The following is a 22,698-nucleotide window of genomic DNA, read 5'->3' on the forward strand; positions in this document are numbered from 1 at the left end:
TTTGTGTTTAAAACATGTTTTAGGCACATCTGGTCACTATAACTATCACCTAGTGACGCAGTTCTACAATCCTCAACTCCCTACACTCCCTACTAGTGTAGTAATCTATTCCCGGCTCATACTGGCCTTAGAGACAGTGTCTGTCTGGTGCTGGCTATGTCAGCACGTTTCCTGGGTTATCCGTTCATTGTGCTACTGTGCTTTTGTGCATCAAGTTTGTCACTATAGTTCTGTGTAAATAATGGAGTGACAACAAATAAAGTATGATGCACGTAAATGTATGTATCAGAAATCAAGAATCAGTTAGACCACAATTATAAGCAAGCACAGTAATTAAGCAGTGATTAAATATTAATTAATTCGTACGGATACCTGGTTTGGTGAGGGTTGTCACACAAAATCTTTTATCTTGGTCTTCTAAGCGGCAATCGACCATTTCTCGTTCCAGCGCTGAAGCAGAATACCGAGTAGTCGCCAATGTCATTGCTGAAGTTTGCTGGTTTCGTAACCTCCTTCTCGAGTTATGTCGCCCCCTCTCCACTGCCACTTGATATTCATTTTGTGCGCGAACATGTTCAACGTGGTACTATATGAATACTTCACACGCCTACTCGTTTACAGATTGCTGACATCTTCACCAAAGGCTTACCTCGAGTATTATTCGATGATTTCCGCTCTAGTCTCAACATTCGCTCACCTCTTGCTTCGACTGCGGGGGTGTAATGGAATATCCCTTATGTAAATATAGATATGATTTTGTATTTACTTGTTCCTTAAGATTTGTATTTACTTGTTCACTAAGATAAGGGATTGTATCTTGTATTTATATTGAGGTATCAATAATAAAGAATAATCAATTGAGCCATTACATTCTTCAAATACTAATCATGATTGTAATCATATGATTAGTATTCAATCAGTTTTCGACGCATGACCTGCTACACGACAACCTGACCGAAGTACTAGCATTCAAGCTAGATTAGATTCAGTTGTTTGCGAATCAAGTAAAAATAATATATACATACTAAACTGGGTACTAACATGTTCAGGGAACGAGCCTAGATGTTAAATTAAGTATTCTCCCGTCTTTTCTTTCTACGGTAGTTTGCTTTTGAATGATCGTTCGCATACGCGATTCCTTTCCTACGTTTGGAATTAGGTGTAGCACCATCGTAAAAGTAGTAGAATCAGGCATGAAACCTCGGTTAATCATTTCTTCCAGAAAGTTCTCTGCCTCTTGACACTTAGATTTCTTCAACAACTCTTGAACAATAACATTGTACATAACGCTATCAGGCAAACAACCATTATCTTCCATCTTTCTAAGCAAATCGTTCGCTTTACCAAATAAGCCTCCTTGGCAATACACACTTATCATCACTGTATATGTCCTAACAGTTGGTTTCAATCCTTTTAATAAAAGCTCATCAAACAGATCCAAAGCCAAGTTAGGCTTCCCGCATTTGTTACTACCATCAATCAATATATTATACAACACTATATCTTTCATCAATTCATTGCTTCCCAACGAACGAAAGAGAGCCAATGCATCAGTTGTCTAGGAGTTTTTACACATTCCATGGAACAAGATGCCATAAGTCAATACAGTTGGAGTTTGGCCCTTTGCTTGCATCTCGTTAAAGAGCTCTCTAGCCGCTGCAGGATTCCCTGAATCATACAAACCTTGTAACATGCTACTGTAAGTAACAACATCAGGAATGAAACCCTTGTCTTGGATATCTTGAAAGAGATGCCTGGCCTTATCAATTTGCTTCTTCTTACAATATCCATTTATCAGGCTGTTGTATGTGATGATGTTAGGTACAATATCCCTCTTCACCATGCCATTAAGAACTTTCTCTGCGTCATCTATTTCACCACGTAAACAATATCCATCAATCAATGCATTATAAGTGATAACATCTGGATTTAGACCTCTTCGTACCATTGCTTGTACAGCAAGCTCTGCATCTTTTACAGATCCTTGCTTGAAAAAGGAATTTACTAAGATATTAAATGTAGCCACTGAGGGAGATACTCCTTCCTCCTCCATATCGATCAACATTTTTGCAGCTTCTATCTCTCGACCAAAGCTACACAGTCCATGAATCAAAGAGCTGTAAGTGATGATGTTTGCAAGAACACCCTTTTCAGTCATATTGGCAAATAGTTGTAATGCATGATCAACCATTTCGTCTTTGCAAAGGCTATCAATGACTGCATTGTACTATACTACATCTGGTTTACAAGAGCCTGATTCCATGAACCTGAGCAGTTCAAGGGCCTTGCTAGTGTGACCTACTTTACAGAGCCCATTAATAACGCTTCCATACATAACTTGATCAGGATCATAAAGTTTATCTCTAAGTAGTTTCTTGAATAACTCAACAGCTTCAAAGACCCTATCAGCAAGAACAAGTCCATGAATGAGAGTAGTATAGGTTGCCAAACTAGGTGGATGCCCTTGCTTGAAGATGGTTGCCAGTAGGGCAAAACCGTCAGCAACGTGATTCAACCGGCAATGACAGTTAATAGAGATGTTCATTACATAAAGATCAGTAGGAATACCCATCAATCTCATTTGTTTAAAGAGTATAAGAGCAGTGGAATATTGTTTCATCTTTCAATAACAGAAATCAATTGAGTAAATTGGAAGATGGAAGGTGGAGGTTGTCTTAGAAGCATTTCATCAAACAGTTGGAGGGCATCATCGACCTTGGTGGGTCCTGAAGCATTTTTTAGGGATGTAATTCTTTGATTGAAATGGGAGGTTGAAGGTGAACCAGTAGAGTAACAACGAAGTCCAATTCTTCTCGTGCAGTTGATCTCTTCTTTCAGTTTCAAAACAGGCAGAAGCACTGTTCCTCCGCCCCTTACTTCGAACCACAACCGCCACTACTTCACCATGACCACTACCGATGCAATTTTGACACCTCTTTCACTTGTTTTGTGTGCGTTTGAAGTTGGTAGAGAAAGAAGATACGATAGAGAAGAAGATACTTGCAGAGGGGAGAAAGGGACAGAAAAAAGAAAAGAAAAGTCGTGTCTTTTGTTTTTCTTTTCGGCAAGGGGTAAAATAGACGTTTCACACTTACTTAGAAATTAGACCTGGCAAACGGGTTGGGTCGGGTCAAAATGGGTTCGGGTCAAAACGGGTCAATTATAAAAAATGGTTGTTTTGGTTCGGGTTGAAACGGGTCCAGGTCAGAACGGGTCCGGATCAGAACGGGTCTGGGTCAGAACGGTTTTCGGGTCGGGTCGGGTCAGGTTTTTTTTCCAATATAACTTTGGTGATCATGCGGCCCGTAAGTACTGACCTGAGAACCCATTATAACACTACCCGATATGCTACCCTAAATATATAATCGGTTCCGGTTCTTTTGTTATTCGGGTATATCGGTCCACGGGTACAAGACCTACCCGGATCTTCAGTTCCATTTTTGTTTTAGCGAATTAGAGTCTAGAGCAGCATTTTCATCTTCAAATTATAGTTCCACGTACAAATTACATGTAGGATCGTGCGATTAACCCGAACGAGTCGTTCAGAGAGGTTCTGATCTATTTCAGGTGTGGAAAACAAGAAATAGACCTAGATACAGCTATCAATTCACTTATAACACTGATTATATTGATTTGGCAACAAATACAATAAGTCCTCACACCGGCAGCACCTCGGTATGGAATTCGAGAATCGTTCTAACTCTTCTGATTTCGCTCGGACAACCACTATATATAGCCCATCTGATTCCGCTCGAAAGATACATGAGACAGTTGGAGCGGACTCATGAACTTGTGATTCCGCTCGAAAGTGTCCAAATCCATTTCAAGCGGAATTAATCAGTTTGAGCGAAATCAGCTTTTACACACATAAAACTTGACATTTTCTCGATCTACGTGCCCTGATCTATACAATCTAATCTAAGACTCGATACAAGACGAAGTCGACAGATGTATGCACCAACAGACTCCCCCTCAGATGTTGACGAGTCTTCAGTGTCGAGTCTTTGCAACTTCAGTCTCTATCAGTCTCTGGGCTTCACTCTTTCTATCTTTTCTTGTATGTCTTCAGACTCCCCCTTGTGATATGCTGGCATTCCTTTAGTTCTTCAGCATCATCAGCTTCAGGATCGTTGTCTGGCTTTCACAGGTCCATGATCGTTGCTATCTTTCTTCAATCAGAGTCCTCAGATATCGTAACCTGGCTCTCTAAAACATAAGCTTCTCAGCATCGATCAACCTGACTTACTCTCACACAGCTTTTGATTCTAGGATCGCAACTTGGCTCTAGTTCGGCTCAGGATTGATAACCCGGTTCATCCTTAAACCTGCATAAACTCTACCTCAATATAAATTTTCAATTTAACAACTTGAATTTAAACACTTGCACTAACCCTGACTCTCCCTTAGAAATAACTATCCTTTGTGATGAACCACTTGTTGATTTGATCAGAAAAACATTTGATTTAAAAGCACACACTCCCTCTCATAAAAATATCATCATGTTTAGCACATAGGATTTTGAAAATCAGCTCTCAAACATCAGTTGTCGAAAATCTTTTTGAAATTTTTCAAAAGTTTATGCTAAAACATACCGAAAATCTTTTTAGATTTTGAGAATAAAGAAATGCAGTAAAGAAATATTTACAGACAATATTTTTGTGAGTTTGTGTAAGAGGATCATATCAGTTTATGAGACAAATCACGGACACCGTTAAGCTTCATTTCATTTTAAGTTCTAAACAATTCACTTTGATTGTCAGTATATTGGTCCACTTAAATTTTCACACAAAGTTCAACTGCTTCGAGATACGATATTAATGTCTTAAGAACTTAAACTTATTCGCGTGTCCCACTACTTGAATATACTCCTGTATCCAGATCCCAATATTCAGTCTTACAGGTGAGTATACCACAGATGATATCTGTCAGGGGTTTGGTGCGAAACCGTGAGAGTTCAGGTCAGAACTTCCGTTCAGCAGAGAGATGACGGCTCGACTTTTGGTATGTCCCCTTTAGAGGATCTTTTGTTACAACAACAATGACTATCAATTTTATTGTTTCATCAAATTGCTGAGGGTGGTGCTGTATTTCAAGCATTTTGCGAAAAGTATTATACGGGGACTAGGTCATTATTTCCATACAGCAGAAGTCCCGGGATAATACCCCAGATATCACTGAGCATAAAGACCTAGTATCTCAGAAAGAGGGACCTTTCAAACAAGATTTCGGGGGTTACCCATATATTCAAGAAATTGTTACCCACAAAATAAGCAAGTTTGAATTTAGGTTTATATCTCGTCACAATTTACTAAATGTGTAAAAACCTACTGGCATATCCGCAGTGAGATTGTTTATCACATTTAAACCTTCCATTTCTTTAGCATGTTGTGACAGTCCACTGATGTACTATCATTTCCTCTTTTCACAGCAAAACTCATTTTTGATTTTATCATGTTTTTGGCTTTTTCAAATTTTCCAATGTTTTTGGATTTTCTGAAATTTTTTACTCCCCCTAAAATGCAAACACATTTAAAGGAAATTTGAAAACAAACAAGACTTTTGACCCAATTGAAGAAATTTTAAAACAAACTGTACAAATAAAGTGACAACCGATATCAAATCGCATCAATTCGCCATCCACTAGGCATAAACAATCTGAACTCCCCCTTTCAACAAACTATTTTCTCATTTAGATTTCAAAACACTTAAGTTTGTTTTAATCAAAATGATTTTTCCAGAAAATAAGTTTGTTTTTACCTCGGTATGGAATTCGAGAATCGTTCTAACTCTTCTGATTTCGCTCGGACAACCACTATATATAGCCCCTCTGATTCCGCTCGAAAGATACATGAGACAGTGGGAGCGGAATCATGAACTTGTGATTCCGCTCGAAAGTGTCCAAATCCATTTCAAGCGGAATTAATCAGTTTGAGCGAAATCAGCTTTTACACACATAAAACTTGACATTTTCTCGATCTACGTGCCCTGATCTATACAATCTAATCTAAGACTCAATACAAGACGAAGTCGACAGATGTATGCACCAAAATTACACTTGTTCCATATATTTATAAAACTCCTGTATACCAAATTATAAGCAATTGTTTGTGCTCACATAGGGCCAAAAATACAAGACTTCATCAGATGAATCGAAAGAATGAGCGAGGAATATGATTCCCAACGTAACTTCAATGGATAATCTATTGAGTACACTCAAATTAGTTGACAATTTGCAGAGGCCGGGAATATCTTATCATTTCAACGATGAAATTAGCATTGTGCAGTTGTTATATATACACTTTAGAATCTAAATTTTATTGATGGAATCAAACCTTGGATGATATGAATTTGATGTTGCCACCATTTTAATAACCTACGAGTACAATGTTTCTAAACGGTACGGGTCGGTTCGAAACGGTACGGGTCGAAACGGTCGCATCGAAACCGTACGCGTCGAAACGCTTAGCGTTGAAACGGTACGGGTCGAAACGGTACTGGTCGAAACGGTACCGGTCGAAATGGTATGGGTTGAAACGGTACGAAACTCATCTAGACCCGAAACTCGTCTCGTGCGGAAACTCGTGTCGGCCCAAAACCCGTTGCGATCCGAAACCCATCCCGTGCAAAAACCCGTGTCGACCCGAAACCCGACGCGAACCGACCCCGTTCCGATCCAAAACCTGCGCCGTTCTGAAACCCTCCTCGGCCCGAAACTCAATTTGAACTGAACACGTTCCGATCCACAACCCGTTTCGTGCGGATACTTGTGCCAGCTCAAAACCCATTCCGATCTGAAACCTGCCACGTTTCTTTAAGACACTAACCCACATCGACCCATTTCTTTAATGTTGTCGACCCACTTTTACCCGAAAATAACAAGATGGAATTTCAAGTGACCCATTGTGACCCATTTAGTTAAAATATCTTACCCAAACCAACCCATATAATTTTAAAAGCAACCCAAACCGACCCACTTGGAAGGCTTTGGGTCAAGATTGCCCCCTCTGTTGGACCCAGTATGGCCTTAACAACTTCTTTTTACGTAATATGGAAAGTGATTTCAGTATATGTGAAAAAGATGTGCGGAAATGGAAATCAGACTTTCATGAAACAAGACCTACAGAATTATCAAGTTTATATCACTTTGAAACAAATTAGTTTAACAAGGTGATTGTAAGATTATTATCTAATACAAATGAATCTTGAATTCTGTGGGTGAGAAGAGTAGTGGAGTTTGAGTGTTTGTATATGAATGCTAAGCTTCAAACTCAATTATCTTCTGCCTCTCGAGCCTTCTATATATAGACGGCGGTGTAGATGAATAAACAATTGTTTATTCATGCAATAAATCCTGCATAAAGTAGCAATTTGACATATTCATTGAATCCATTGTTCAAGTTGCATCTGTAATCATGATAACCAATAATGTCATGCTTCGGTCATTGGTGGCAGGATAGAGTTGTGATTTTAGACAAGTGGGGTTTTCATCAGAATTTCTGATAAACCACTTCATCAGAAATTCTGGTGAACGAATCATCAGAAAGTCTGATGATTAGAATCGTAAGAAAACTGATGATATTTCATCAGAAATATCATCAGACCCATCAGAAATAACCTTCTCCGATAATCCAAATCAACTCTTGATCAACTTGTGATTATTTAAAGCAGATACTTTGCATTTCAGTTGTCCTATCTGGTCTTCTTCTTCTTGCTGTGATCTTCAGGACTGTTATCTCTTCAGGGATCCAGTTGATTGAGATTTTCTTCAATAAAGTTTCCTTATCAATATAAAATTTCCAAACAGTGGAAACTACCTTACAAATAAAGTTTCCTAACAGTTTCCCCCTTAGTATTTTAAGAAAATGAACTACCTTATGAATATAAAATTTCCAAACAGTGGAAACTTAATACCTGCAAATTTAAACCAGTTGCTGAAGTTTTGAAAAACAAATTACATAAAAGACAAAAAAAAATGAACTAGTTTCTTTAATTCAGCTTCACTCTCTTATGCACATCTCCTTTCTTTATCTTCTTTTTGTAGGAGAAATATTTGTTGCAGCTGACATACATGTCTTTGTACCATTCTCTTGCTTGGATCCATTCTTCAATCATTTGCTCAATCTCTTTTCTGCTTCCCTCCAAGTTCTTTTCCATCTTCTGAAGATGTTCTTGTCTTTTGTTCATGGTCTTCAAGATTGTAGGATCGAATTCTGACCCGAACGAGTCAATCAGAGGAGTTTGATCAGATACAGGTGCGGAAAACAAGTACCTGATGTAAAAACAGCTAGATATTCTCTTAAATCTCTTTTCTGATTAATTTGACAACGTTTACATTCAGTTCTCACACTGGCAGCACCTCGGTATGGAATCCAGAAGGTTGCAGATGAGGTCCTCTTATGTGGTATTTATAGTCCAGGTAGGTTCCCTTATACGGACATGTCCGTATAAGCGGACCTGACGAATAAGCGGACCTCCCATGTCCGTATAAGCGGACCTGACACAAAAGAAGATCTCTTATGTCCGTATAAGCGGACCTGACACAAAAGAGGATCTCCTATGTCCGTATAAGCGGACCTCCTCTCTACAACACATATTCTCTCTAGTTTTCTCGTAAAACACGCCCTAATCTATACATTACAATGAAAGACTCGATCTAAGACGAAATCAACAGATGTAGTGCACCAACAGACTCCCCCTCAGATGTTGATGGAGTCGACTATCGAGTCACAACTATGCTGTGTCTTCACATCTTCAGTCTTAATCAGTCTCTGGGCTTTTCTTTCTCTCTATCTTCAGACTCCCCCTCTCGATTTACTGGCATTCCTTTGTTCTTCAGTAACATCTTCAGGACCGTTGTCTGGCTTTTCGTCTAACAGCTTCTCATCTTATCCTGCAAAAGCTCTACCTCAAAGTAAATTTCTTTCACATATATATTTCAAACATATAACCCTGCACCAATTTAGACTCTCCTTCAAAACAAACACAGACTTTGATGAACCACTTGAAAGGTTAGATTATGAAAACATTTAATTTCACACAAACACTCCCCCTCAAATATTGCTCATCATGTTTAGCACTCAGAATTTTGAAAATCAGCTGTTCAACATCAGTTGTCGAAAATCTTTTTGACTTTTTAAAAAATTTATGCTAAAACACACTGAAAATCTTTTTGGATTTTGAAATAAAGAAACCTGTAATGCAGTAAAGAAAATATTTACAGACAATATTTTTGTGAGTTCGTGTAAGAGGATCATATCAGTTTATGAGACATGTCACTAACACCGTTAAGCTTGATTGCATTTTCAGTTCAAAACAATTCACCTAGATTGTCAGTATATCGGTCCACTGAAATTTTCACACAAAGTTCAACTGATCCGAGATACGATATTAATGTCTTAAGAACTTAAACTTATCAGTGTGTCCCACTACTTGAATATACTCCCGTATCCAGATCCCAATATTCAGTCTTACAGGTGAGTATACCACAGATGATATCTGTTCAGGGGTTAAATGCGAAGTCGTGAGAGCTCAGGTCAGAACTTCCGTTCAGCAGAGAGATGACGACTCGACTTTTGGTGTGTCCCCTTTAGAGGATCTTTTGATTACAACAGCAGCGACTATCAATTTTATTGTTTCATCAGCTTGCTGAGGGCGATGCTGTGTTTCAAGCATTTGCGGAAAGCATTATCCGGGGACTAGGTCAGTACTTCCATATAGCAGAAGTCCCGGGATAATACCCCAGATATCACTGAGCATAAAGACCTAGTATCTCAGAATAAGGGACCTATCAAACAAGATTTCAGGGGTTACCTATATATCCAAGTTTGTGTTAACCCACAGAACAAGCAAGTTTGAAATTTAGTTTATATCTCGTCACAATTTACTAAATGTGTAAAAACCTACTGGCATATCCTCAGTGAGATTGTTTATCACATTTTATCTTTACATTTCTTTAGCATGTTGTGACAGCCTACTAACGTACTATCATTTCCTCTTTTCACAACGAAACTCATTTTTGATTTTTATCATGTTTTTGTCTTTTTCAAATTTTCAAATGTTTTTGGATTCTCAGAAATTTCCCTACTCCCCCTAAAATGCAAACACATTTCAAAGAAAAATTGAAAACTTCTAGACTCTTGACCCACTAGAAACATGAAAAGTAAAACAAACTGTACAGAAACTTGACAACTGACATCGAATCACATCAAATCGTCATTCACTAGGCCTAAACAATCTGAACTCCCCCTTTCAACAAACCATTTTCTCATTTAGATCACAAAACACTCAAGTTTGTTTTAATCGAAATGATTTTTCCGGAAAATGAGTTTGTGTTTACCACTTTTAAGTTTACCACTTATGAAGCATGGGGATATGGTTCAACATCTTGTTTATCAATCTCATATGAATAATAAATCAAGTACAACTTAATGTCCCTGATTTATCATTTGCAGTTCAGAATCACTGTACCACTTGTAAATGTAAATTCTTCAAGGTATAACCACAAATACCACTTGTAGATCAAAAATACCACTTGTAGGTTTTACTGTAGGAATGAAACATCTACATAAACCTCTTTACCACTTGTCAAATTATTCAGAAAGATGCCGATTCCTGCTTCTCAATTACCAACCTGGAAGCTCCGGCGTAGTCCTTTCACCTGTAAACATTTAAACATTATTCAAAATCTTTCAAACAAACTTTTCAAACACTAGAATGATGCCGATTCCTGGTCCACGATATAAACTTGGGATCTCCGGCATAGTCCTTCGACTATCATGGAAAACAAACTTCCATCCAAGTCTTTTCAGACTTGATGGATTTCAACTCTTGAGCAGTAGGGTTATATGTCTCCTTTTTAGTTGCATAAAAATCTTTAACCCCCTTTGCCCTTCCACTTAACATTTTCCCAAATATCTTTTTAACATTCCCGTTGAATGTTTTCTCGACATCAAAATCTTTTTTCTCATTGTAAACTGTTTGCTCTTCTGGCTTTGTGGAACCAGATTCATCGCCGACATATACATCAACCTTTTTAGCAACCCACACTTGGTTGTCATTCTCTTTCTTTTTGTAAAAATTTTTCTTCGAACACTCACCAACCTCATATTTTGAATTTTCAAAAATTTTAAGTCTATTGGTTGGTGGTTCATCATCGACAACTTTGTCTTTTAATTTCTGAGAAACTTCCTGTTTTGTTTTTGCATTTGTCGAACAGTTCCATGCAATATGACCAACTTCATTGCATCGATAACAGGTACGAGTTTCTCTTTGATAACACACTTCAGCTCTATTTTTCTTCTTCTCAGCAAGAAACTCCTGGTTTGACTGTCTCCAGAACGGTTTCTTCTGTTCCTCTTCTGCACTTCCACCTGACACAAATTTTGTTTTTGTTTTAGAATTTGTATCATTTTTATGGTTTTCTGATGGAACAAAACCTAAACCTTTCTTTTTGTAGCTACGATTTTGGTTAGGTTTCTTTTGAAAACCAGAACCAGAATTGTAACCCTTTTTCTTGTTTAGACGTTGCTGAACTCTTGAAGTGTATTTTTTAGGTTTTTCAAAACTTTTAATTCCGGAATATTAACTTCTATTAATTTGAAAGTTTTGTTAACCAATTCCGTTTTAATACTCATTATTGGAAACTCTTTGTTGTAATATAATTTGTCAGAACCATTCAAAGTATAAACAACTTCGAATGCTTCATCATTCAAATCTGCTTTTGATAACAAAAATTCTTTACTGTAAGATCGTTTAACCGACAAATTTTCCCTGTTGACTGACGAATTTGACTTTCCAGCCTTAGATTTTGACTCAGACTCCTCATCAGTATCCAACACCTGATCGACCACCTTTTTGATTAACTCAGACTCATGATCAGTATCGGACGAGGTAAACGTGACATTAATGTTATCTGGTAAACGTGACATCAATGTTATCTGATACCAATTGTAGGATCGGATTCTGACCCGAACGAGTCAATCAGAGGAGTTTGATCAGATACAGGTGCGGAAAACAAGTACCTGATGTAAAAACAGCTAGATATTCTCTTAAATCTCTCTTCTGATTAATTTGACAACGTTTACATTCAGTTCTCACACTGGCAGCACCTCGGTATGGAATCCAGAGAGTTACAAATGAGGTCCTCTTATGTGGTATTTATAGTCCAGGTAGGTTCCCTTATACGGACATGTCCGTATAAGCGGACCTGACGAATAAGCGGACCTCCCATGTCCGTATAAGCGAACCTGACACAAAAGAGGATCTCCTATGTCCGTATAAGCGGACCTGACATAAAAGAGGATCTCCTATGTCCGTATAAGCAGACCTCCTCTCTACAACACATATTCTCTCTAGTTTTCTCGTAAAACACGCCCTAATCTATACATTACAATGAAAGACTTGATCTAAGACGAAATCAACAGATGTAGTGCACCAACAAAGATATACCTCAGAGTTTGATTTGAGTACTTACAGATGTCAACACTTCTGAACAGAGCTTTGTTATTATCATAATCTCTGAAGGTTACACCATATTCTTGTTTTCCATCTTTGCTTGTCTGCATAATGATGTCTCCAGATCTTGCATCTTTCAATATTTCTGAGGGAACTTTTGTCTTTGGTGATCTGAAGTACACCTTTTTGTTGTGCACATGTTCATAGTTGATGCATAGATCAAAGTCTGAAAAAGCCATTCTTTCAAATAGTAATATTCCAGCCTTTGATATGCCATTTAATGCCCTTCTGACCTTTTGGTTATTTTTCTTTTCCTTTTCATAGTGATCCTTCATAAACAAAATGTCTAAAGGATGCAACTGGTCAGCTATTTCTTCATCAGTCACCTTTTGTTCATCCCCATTTTCTCTCTGAAGTGTGTATCTGTTTTGTACATAAGTTCCACCAACATCATCTGTTGTAACTTTTACTTCATCCACCTTTAAATTTCTTTTTACCGGATTCTCATTATGTTTGTGAATGCTACCTGACCCTTTTTTCATTCTTTCTTCTTTAAACCCAATCTGATAGGAGATAGTGGTCTTGGTATTTCATCCTCTTTTGTTAAATAATAACTCACCAGATTGTATTCAGAAAATGTCATTACATCCCTGGCAATCTCTTTAACCATGACAGACTTTGTTTCAGAGATTTTTCTCTTAACAATCTTTGATTTTGCCAATGAATACCCTTATTGTTCCCATTTCTTCATTGTTTGTGTATTCATGTACTTACTTATTGCTGAGTCATCAGATACTCTTGGATTTGGGACAGCAGCTAGCAATTTCAAATTTGTAATAACTTGAGGTTTTGCATTTGCTAACCTTTTCAGCATTTTATCTTTTGAGACATTTGGAGGTGGACCCATCATTGTGGTTTCAGCTTTGGTGATTGGTGTGGTTGGTGATTGTTGAGGAGTTGACTTTGGAGCTTCTTGATGTGAGCTTTCACCAGGAATTTCTTTCATGAGTTCTTGAGGATCCATTTTGGCTAATTTTGCAATATTAAATTGCAACTTCTCCATTATTTGTTGCACTTCTCTTACCAGTTTTGAGTTGTTAGCCATGTTTTTCTGAACTTTGTTGAATTCAGTTTGAGCTTTCATTTGAATTTCAGCCCATTCTTTTGACAGCTTCTCAAGGGCATCTGTGATACTATTATTACTTGCCCTTAGAATGGTAACTTCTTCCAAAACTCTATTTCCACTGCTTGACTGCCTTGATTCTATCACATTTGCAACTTGTGCTTTGATCTTTTCTATTTCTGTGAGAATCGTTTGGATTTCTGATGCAGAGATGTTGAGTTCTGGTGCCTTTTCTTTCATCTTCTGACGAGACTTTAGTGCTTCAGTGTTATCATCAGTTTGTTTCTTTATTGCTTCCACTGATTCTGACAAAGTCTTCATATCAGCCCTTTGACCTTGTATTTCTGACAGCAACATATCAAGTTTTTCTTCCACTGGATTTCTTTTGCAGACTTTGTAAACATTTTCCAACATAGTTTCCAGATTTTCTTGATTCATGGGTTTTTCAGGGATATTTGGAACAACAGATGTTCCTGCTAACATTCCAGCTGCAAACACATTTGCTGTTCTTTTGGAAATGATAGGGTCACTCTTGGCTTTACCAGAATTTGGTGCAACCTTAAGTTTACCAGTATCATCTCCACCAGTGGTGAGTGACATACTCTCATCCTGGATTTCCATATATCCTTGAATCACATCAATATGTGATTCTCCATAAGTTTTTAGGGTAAACATATTACCTTTTTCCAGATTTCCTTGATCAGTTTCCTGATCTCTATCTGTTGAGACCTCATTCTCTTCCTCATTTTCTGATTCAGAGTTGAGATTGAAAGCACTAGTAACCTCTTTATCAACATCAGTTTTTTCATGTTCTAAATTGTAAGAAACATTAACTGAACTTTCTGATTTTGTTTATTTTGAGTGAGTATCAACTAAAACAGTTCTTGAGAGAGATGTACCAGCGATATGGGATTCATCATGATGTATTACTTCAGCTGTTTCAATTTCAGTGCCATCAAATTGAGCTTCTTTATAATGATCTCCAGCATCTTCTTGAATTCTTCCAGCAATATGTGATTCTGCATAATGTTCTTGTGCTGTCTCTTGTAGCATATCAAAATCTGGATGAATTCTTCCTTCACGAATTTAGTCATCTTCAGCATCATTTGACTTACTTTTTGGTGAGTTGGTAATCATCAGAATTCCTTCTCCTCCTGCTTCTTTTGATGATTTTGACTTTTGTTCTTCATCTCCTTCTAGTGATGAAGAGCATTTGAAAACTTCTCTGCTGGCTCTTTCTGTTGTAGAGTCTGATTTGGTCAGAAGTGCTTCATGCTGTATTCTGAACTGTGAATCTGGTGTAATGAGACATATCATGCTTTCTGGTAATTCAGGGATATCTTTGTCAGATTCCCATCCATGATTGGAACTCCAAGCCTTCATGGTGTTTGATCTCCACATATTCTCCAAAATTGGAATTTCTATTTCTCTTGCAGCAAATGTTTCAGAAATGAAAATAGAAATTAACCTCGGATATGGCAGATGTGAGATTATTTTTCCATTTTTGGTGATGATTGACCTCTTGATTAGGTTAAAAATTTCTAACCCATAATCAATTTTGAACCCAGTTATGAGTCCGTACATGATTGTTAGAATAGCTTGATTGACCTGATCAGTTCCTCCGATTTTTGAGGTAAGACATTTGTTTAATACTTCCATCATCACTTGCCATATAGCTGGCATTTCATTTCTTCTGATTGAACCAATTTTGTTGATCTTCTTGTTTTTGTAACCAAGCCCAATGATAAAACTTATTAGCTCTTTTCTGCTTGGTGCTTCAACATAATTATCAAAAATAGGTAGTTCGAGCCATTCTCTTACTCTTGCAGGAGTTAATGTTACAAAAACATTTTCCCATACATGAGCAGAGATTTGGTTTTCTTCAACTTCATCAAAGGTGTGAACGAATTGTTATAGTAGCTTTTCTGGTACTTCTCTCTCTTTTGTTAGAGCTCCTAAAATTGGACAGTTCATGAGATACTCTATCAGAAGTTGACATCTCACATCATATTCTGAATGCTCTGTATTCATCAGCAGATTAAGGTTTAATGTTTTTGGGAAATAGTTAGGCAACTATTTAGTAATTACACTTCGTAATTATTTGGTAAATATATTCATTCCCAAGGATGGGGGCTTTAATACATGTGCGTTCGTATAACTTCAAAATATATTTTTAAGTCTCACTTAATAAAATATATTTTATTTCATTTGTCTAAAACATTCTATCTCCAAAATATAAATATTTTTCCCAAAAACATTATATTTTATTCCATATAATTTCCAAAATAATACTTTTATCAAAATACGCAATTAAGAGTACCTTTCCAAAAAAAAAAATACGTATCTTACGTTGTAAAGTTCGGGTGGTAATCATAATACCGGTGTAACTTAAATATTTATTGTGAAGGCGTTAGTATTATTTTGGAGCTGTTAATATATTCAGTGTATTCTACTAATATTTTTTTTACCCCAAAAATAATATTCATGTAGTTCACAAAATAATCATGAAAATTCACACAGGTGTTGTTATGAAAAATATATATTCTAAATATATATTTAGCAAGTTTAATTTGTGAAAATCCCACCTCCGACACTTGGAAGTTTTGTAGTAAAGATTCATGGCGAAGTTTGTTTGGAAAACAAGTTTAAAAACAATATATTCACAACACTTGTTACAAAAATATTTTCCAAGTGTTATATTTCTGGGAAAATTTCGCCAGAGTTTCCTCTGTAACTGGAGGTGGCCACGCTTTCTAGCGTATCATTTTCTTTTAAAAATCCAATCAACAATTTTCTCAATATCAACAAACAATATTTCAACACCAAACTAGTAAAAAATATACATAGATCGCGAACACATGAACTTGTAGGTTATGTAAAAGTGTGTAGTAACCTTCCAATATTTTTAGTGGATCTTTCTATCCTTGTAAGTAAAATCGGTTTCTTGAAAAATCTTATTTTTAAAGGAAGTGCAAGTTTACAACTTCTTGGTCAAAAGTTACAAACATATTTCTTTGTTAAAACCTTTCGTTACACAAGTGTCTACACACTTGTGTGTTCACAAAATCACCTTGTTTCAAGAAAGATCCGACTTTTAAACATGATTTCATTTTACACTTGGTTCTTCAAAAATACCACTTGTAGATCTTTAGATCTACTAGTTTAGAACTTCATTTTATAAGAAAAATCATTTTTACACAAGTTCATGTTCATAAGTAGTAGAGTTCATCATCTAATCACTTTCATACTTTAACATACACTGGTTCATGTTCCATGGACATGACCTAGCCGGGTTAGATGACGATCCGAACTACTACTAGCATTAAACAACATAAAAGAGTCACAACAAAACAAGATCCAAGAGTTTTACACTAATACTTACTCATTAACCACCATGTTCATCATTTTTAGTAGACTTTAAGTTTTGTTCTTGAGTGTTTATGATTTTTATCCGACAAATCTCTTATTAACCACTTTAGATAAGATCAAGAAGGTGATTAGAAGCACTTACAACTAGCTCAAGGCTAGGGAAGAAACTAGACAAAAAATGGGTGGTTAATAGCGTTGTGGTGAGGTCCTTGGCAATCTGTAAGCACCGAGCTTCCTTATACGTGATTCTTCACCTTTGTATGTTAGTAGATTGCCTTGATCGAAACTTGAAAGTGGATGTGGGTGTGTGTATATGTTCGGCAGATCAAGAGAGGGAGAGGAAAGAAAGTTGCAATTTTTTTTGTGAAGTGATGGAATGGTTGTAATGTGATCCAAAAGTCAAATTTATAAACCATAAGACTAGATTATCCAAGAGATAAAGTGTCATCTAGATAATAGGCACAAGTGAATAAAATATTAAAAGGTGTAAGGGTATGTCCCCTAAGGGGGACCGAATCGGTTACATGGGGGGGGGTGGTTTATGGTTGATGTTGAACTAGTTAGTTAAGGTTTAGTTAGTTAATTTAGGAGGTCAAACCAATTTACTAGTGTGTTATGTTCTATGGCGGGTGTTAGGGTATTCGGGGACCCTAACTGGCTCAGAAAAAGAAAAGCAATGTCTTTGACAATATTTTTATGTTCCGGGTAGAGTCCGGTTGTTCGGTTGGATACTGATCCGTTAAAGTGCTTAACAAAGCTTTAAGGTGTCTTTATTATTATTTTTAGTCACACAAAGAATTCCCGACACTTTGGAAAGTGTCTAGCATTATTTTCCCATGTTTTTGCACTTTACTAGTTAGCTTAAATGCTGAATTTTTATATTAAAGTGCAGAATTTTGTGTTTAAAACATGTTTTAGGCACATCCGGTCACTATAACTATCACCTAGTGACGCAGTTCTACAATCCTCAACTCCCTACACTCCCTACTAGTGTAGTAATCTATTCCCGGCTCATACTGGCCTTAGAGACAGTGTCTGTCTGGTGCTGGCTATGTCAGCACGTTTACTGGGTTATTCGTTCATTGTGCTACTGTGCTTTTGTGCATCAAGTTTGTCACTATAGTTCTGTGTAAATAATGGAGTGACAGCAAATAAAGTATGATGCACGTAAATGTATGTATCAGAAATCAAGAATCAGTTAGACCACAATTAGAAGCAAGCACAGTAATTAAGCAGTGATTAAATATTAATTAATTCGTACGGATACCTGGTTTGGTGAGGGTTGTCACACAAAATCTTTTATCTTGGTCTTCTAAGCGGCAATCGACCATTTCTCGTTCCAGCGCTGAAGCAGAATACCGAGCAGTCGCCAATGTTATTGCTGAAGTTTGCTGGTTTCGTAACCTCTTTCTCGAGTTACGTCGCCCCCTCTCCACCGCCACTTGATATTCATTTTGTGCGCGAACATGTTCAACGTGGTACTATATGAATACTTCACACGCCTACTCGTTTACAGATTGCTGACATCTTCACCAAAGGCTTACCTCGAGTATTATTCGATGATTTCCGCTCCAGTCTCAACATTCGCTCACCTCTTGCTTCGACTGCGGGGGTGTAATGGAATATCCCTTATGTAAATATAGATATGATTTTGTATTTACTTGTTCCTTAAGATTTGTATTTACTTGTTCACTAAGATAAGGGATTGTATCTTGTATTTATATTGAGGTATCAATAATAGAGAATAATCAATTGAGCCATTACATTCTTCAAATACTAATCATGATTGTAATCATATGATTAGTATTCAATCAGTTTTCGACGCATGACCTGCTACACGACAACCTGACCAAAGTACTACCATTCAAGCTAGATTAGATTCAGTTGTTTGCGAATCAAGTAAAAATAATATATACATACTAAACTGGGTACTAACATGTTCAGGGAACGAGCCTAGATGTTAAATTAAGTATTCTCCCGTCTTTTCTTTCTACAGTAGTTAGCTTTTGAATGATCGTTCGCATACGCGATTCCTTTCCTACATTTGGAATTAGGTGTAGCACCATCGTAAAAGTAGTAGAATCAGGCATGAAACCTCGGTTAATCATTTCTTCCAGAAAGTTCTCTGCCTCTTGACACTTAGATTTCTTCAACAACTCTTGAACAATAACATTGTACATAACGCTATCAGGCAAATAACCATTATCTTCCATCTTTCTAAGCAAATCGTTCGCTTTACCAAATAAGCCTCCTTGGCAATACACACTTATCATCACTGTATATGTCCTAACAGTTGGTTTCAATCCTTTTAATAAAAGCTCATCAAACAGATCCAAAGCCAAGTTAGGCTTCCCACATTTGTTACTACCATCAATCAATATATTATACAACACTATATCTTTCATCAATTCATTGCTTCCCAACGAATGGAAGAGAGCCAATGCATCAGTTGTCTGGGAGTTTTTACACATTCCATGGAACAAGATGCCATAAGTCAATACAGTTGGAGTTTGGCCCTTTGCTTGCATCTCGTTAAAGAGCTCTCTAGCCGCTGCAGGATTCCCTGAATCATACAAACCTTGTAACATGCTACTGTAAGTAACAACATCAGGAATGAAACCCTTGTCTTGGATATCTTGAAAGAGATGCCTGGCCTTATCAATTTGCTTCTTCTTACAATATCCATTTATCAGGCTGTTGTATGTGATGATGTTAGGTACAATATCCCTCTTCACCATGCCATCAAGAACTTTCTCTGCGTCACCTATTTCACCACGTAAACAATATCCATCAATCAATGCATTATAAGTGATAACATCTGGATTTAGACCTCTTCGTACCATTGCTTGTACAGCAAGCTCTGCATCTTTTACAGATCCTTGCTTGCAAAAGGAATTTACTAAGATATTAAATGTAGCCACTGATGGAGATACTCCTTGCTCCTCCATATCGATCAACATTTTTGCAGCTTCTATCTCTCGACCAAAGCTACACAGTCCATGAATCAAAGAGCTGTAAGTGATGATGTTTGCAAGAACACCCTTTTCAGTCATATTGGCAAATAGTTGTAATGCATGATCAACCATTTTGTCTTTGCAAAGGCTATCAATGACTGCATTGTACTATACTACATCTGGTTTACAAGAGCCTGATTCCATGTACCTGAGCAGTTCAAGGGCCTTGCTTGTGTGACCTACTTTACAGAGCCCATTAATAACGCTTCCATACATAACTTGATCAGGATCATAAAGTTTATCTTTAAGTAGTTTCTTGAATAACTCAACAGCTTCAAAGACCCTATCAGCAAGAACAAGTCCATGAATGAGAGTAGTATAGGTTGCCAAACTAGGTGGATGCCCTTGCTTGAAGATGGTTGCCAGTAGGGTAAAACCGTAAGCAACGTGATTCAACTGGCAATGACAGTTAATAGAGATGTTCATTACATAAAGATCAGTAGGAATACCCATCAATCTCATTTGTTTAAAGAGTATAAGAGCAGTGGAATATTGTTTCATCTTTACAATAACAGAAATCAATTGAGTAAATTGGAAGATGGAAGGTGGAGGTTGTCTTAGAAGCATTTCATCAAACAGTTGGAGGGCATCATCGACCTTGGTGGGTCCTGGAGCATTTTTTAGGGATGTAATTCTTTGATTGAAATGGGAGGTTGAAGGTGAAGCAGTAGAGTAACAACGAAGTCCAATTCTTCTCGTGTAGTTCATCTCTTCTTTCAATTTCAAAACAGGCAGAAGAACTGTTCCTCCGCCCCCTACTTCGAACCACAACCGCCACTACTTCACCATGACCACTAACGGTGCAATTTTGACACCTCTTTCACTTGTTTTGTGTGCGTTTGAAGTTGGTAGAGACAGAAGATACGATAGAGAAGAAGATACTTGCAGAGGGGAGAAAGGGACAGAAAAAAGAAAAGAAAAGTCGTGTCTTTTGTTTTTCTTTTCGGCAAGGGGTAAAATAGACGTTTCACACTTACTTAGAAATTAGACCTGGCAAACGGGTTGGGTCGGGTCAAAAAGGGTTCGGGTTAAAACGGGTCAATTATAAAAAATGGTTGTTTTGGTTCGGGTTGAAACGGGTCCAGGTCAGAACGGGTCCGGATCAGAACGGGTCTGGGTCAGAACGGTTTTCGGGTCGGGTCGGGTCAGGTTTTTTTTTCCAATATAACTTTGGTGATCATGCGGCCCGTAAGTACTGACCTGAGAACCCATTATAACACTACCCGATATGCTACCCTAAATATATAATCGGTTCCGGTTCTTTTGTTATTCGGGTATATCGGTCCACGGGTACAAGACCTACCCGGATCTTCAGTTCCATTTTTGTTTTAGCGAATTAGAGTCTAGAGCAGCATTTTCATCTTCAAATTATAGTTCCACGTACAAATTACATGTAGGATCGTGCAATTAACCCGCAGAGAGGTTCTGATCTATTTCAGGTGTGGAAAACAAGAAATAGACCTAGATACAACTATCAATTCACTTATAACACTGATTATATTGATTTGGCAACAAATACAATCAGTCCTCACACCGGCAGCACCTCGGTATGGAATTCGAGAATCGTTCTAACTCTTCTGATTTCGCTCGGACAACCACTATATATAGCCCATCTGATTCCGCTCGAAAGATACATGAGACAGTTGGAGCGGAATCATGAACTCGTGATTCCGCTCGAAAGTGTCCAAATCCATTTCAAGCGGAATTAATCAGTTTGAGTGAAATCAACTTTTACACACATAAAACTTGACATTTTCTCGATCTACGTGCCCTGATCTATACAATCTAATCTAAGACTCGATACAAGACGAAGTCGACAGATGTATGCACCAACAGACTCCCCCTCAGATGTTGACGAGTCTTCAGTGTCGAGTCTTTGCAACTTTAGTCTCTATCAGTCTCTGGGCTTCACTCTTTCTATCTTTTCTTATATGTCTTCAGACTCCCCCTTGTGATATGCTGGCATTCCTTTAGTTCTTCAGCATCATCAGCTTCAGGATCGTTGTCTGGCTTTCACAGGTCCATGATCGTTGCTATCTTTCTTCAATCAGAGTCCTCAGATATCATAACCTGGCTCTCTAAAACATAAGCTTCTCAGCATCGATCAACTTGACTTACTCTCACACAGCTTTTGATTCTAGGATCGCAACTTGGCTCTAGTTCGGCTCAGGATTGATAACCCAGTTCATCCTTAAACCTGCATAAACTCTACCTCAATATAAATTTTCAATTTAACAACTTGAATTTAAACACTTGCACTAACCCTGACTCTCCCTTAGAAATAACTATCCTTTGTGATGAACCACTTGTTGATTTGATCAGAAAAACATTTGATTTAAAAGCACACACTCCCTCTCATAAAAATATCATCATGTTTAGCACATAGGATTTTGAAAATTAGCTCTCAAACATCAGTTGTCGAAAATCTTTTTGAAATTTTTCAAAAGTTTATGCTAAAATATACCGAAAATCTTTTTAGATTTTGAGAATAAAGAAATGCAGTAAAGAAATATTTACAGACAATATTTTTGTGAGTTTGTGTAAGAGGATCATATCAGTTTATGAGACGAATCACAGACACCGTTAAGCTTCATTTCATTTTAAGTTCTAAACAATTCACTTAGATTGTCAGTATATTGGTCCACTTAAATTTTCACACAAAGTTCAACTGCTTCGAGATACGATATTAATGTCTTAACAACTTAAACTTATTCGCGTGTCCCACTACTTGAATATACT

At 37.3% G+C, this 22,698-nt stretch overlaps 2 protein-coding genes across 2 annotated transcripts; both read right to left on the minus strand.

Annotated features, from left to right (window-relative positions):
- Window positions 1-1,045: 1,045 nt before the first annotated feature.
- Window positions 1,046-12,995, minus strand: LOC110906822 (pentatricopeptide repeat-containing protein At1g62720). The gene is made up of 4 exons (XM_035982930.1): window positions 12,448-12,995; window positions 2,308-2,402; window positions 1,607-2,217; window positions 1,046-1,558 (listed from the first exon to the last, which is right to left on the minus strand). The coding sequence occupies exons 1-4, from the start codon at window positions 12,993-12,995 to the stop codon at window positions 1,046-1,048; spliced, it is 1,767 nt and encodes a 588-aa protein (XP_035838823.1).
- A 5,890-nt stretch (window positions 12,996-18,885) lies between these two features.
- Window positions 18,886-20,031, minus strand: LOC110906821 (pentatricopeptide repeat-containing protein At1g62930, chloroplastic-like). The gene has a single exon (XM_022151896.1). The coding sequence runs from the start codon at window positions 20,029-20,031 to the stop codon at window positions 18,886-18,888; it is 1,146 nt and encodes a 381-aa protein (XP_022007588.1).
- Window positions 20,032-22,698: the final 2,667 nt, after the last annotated feature.

This window comes from Helianthus annuus, chromosome 14 (genome assembly GCF_002127325.2).
Source record: "Helianthus annuus cultivar XRQ/B chromosome 14, HanXRQr2.0-SUNRISE, whole genome shotgun sequence".
Taxonomy (NCBI): Eukaryota; Viridiplantae; Streptophyta; class Magnoliopsida; order Asterales; family Asteraceae; genus Helianthus; species Helianthus annuus.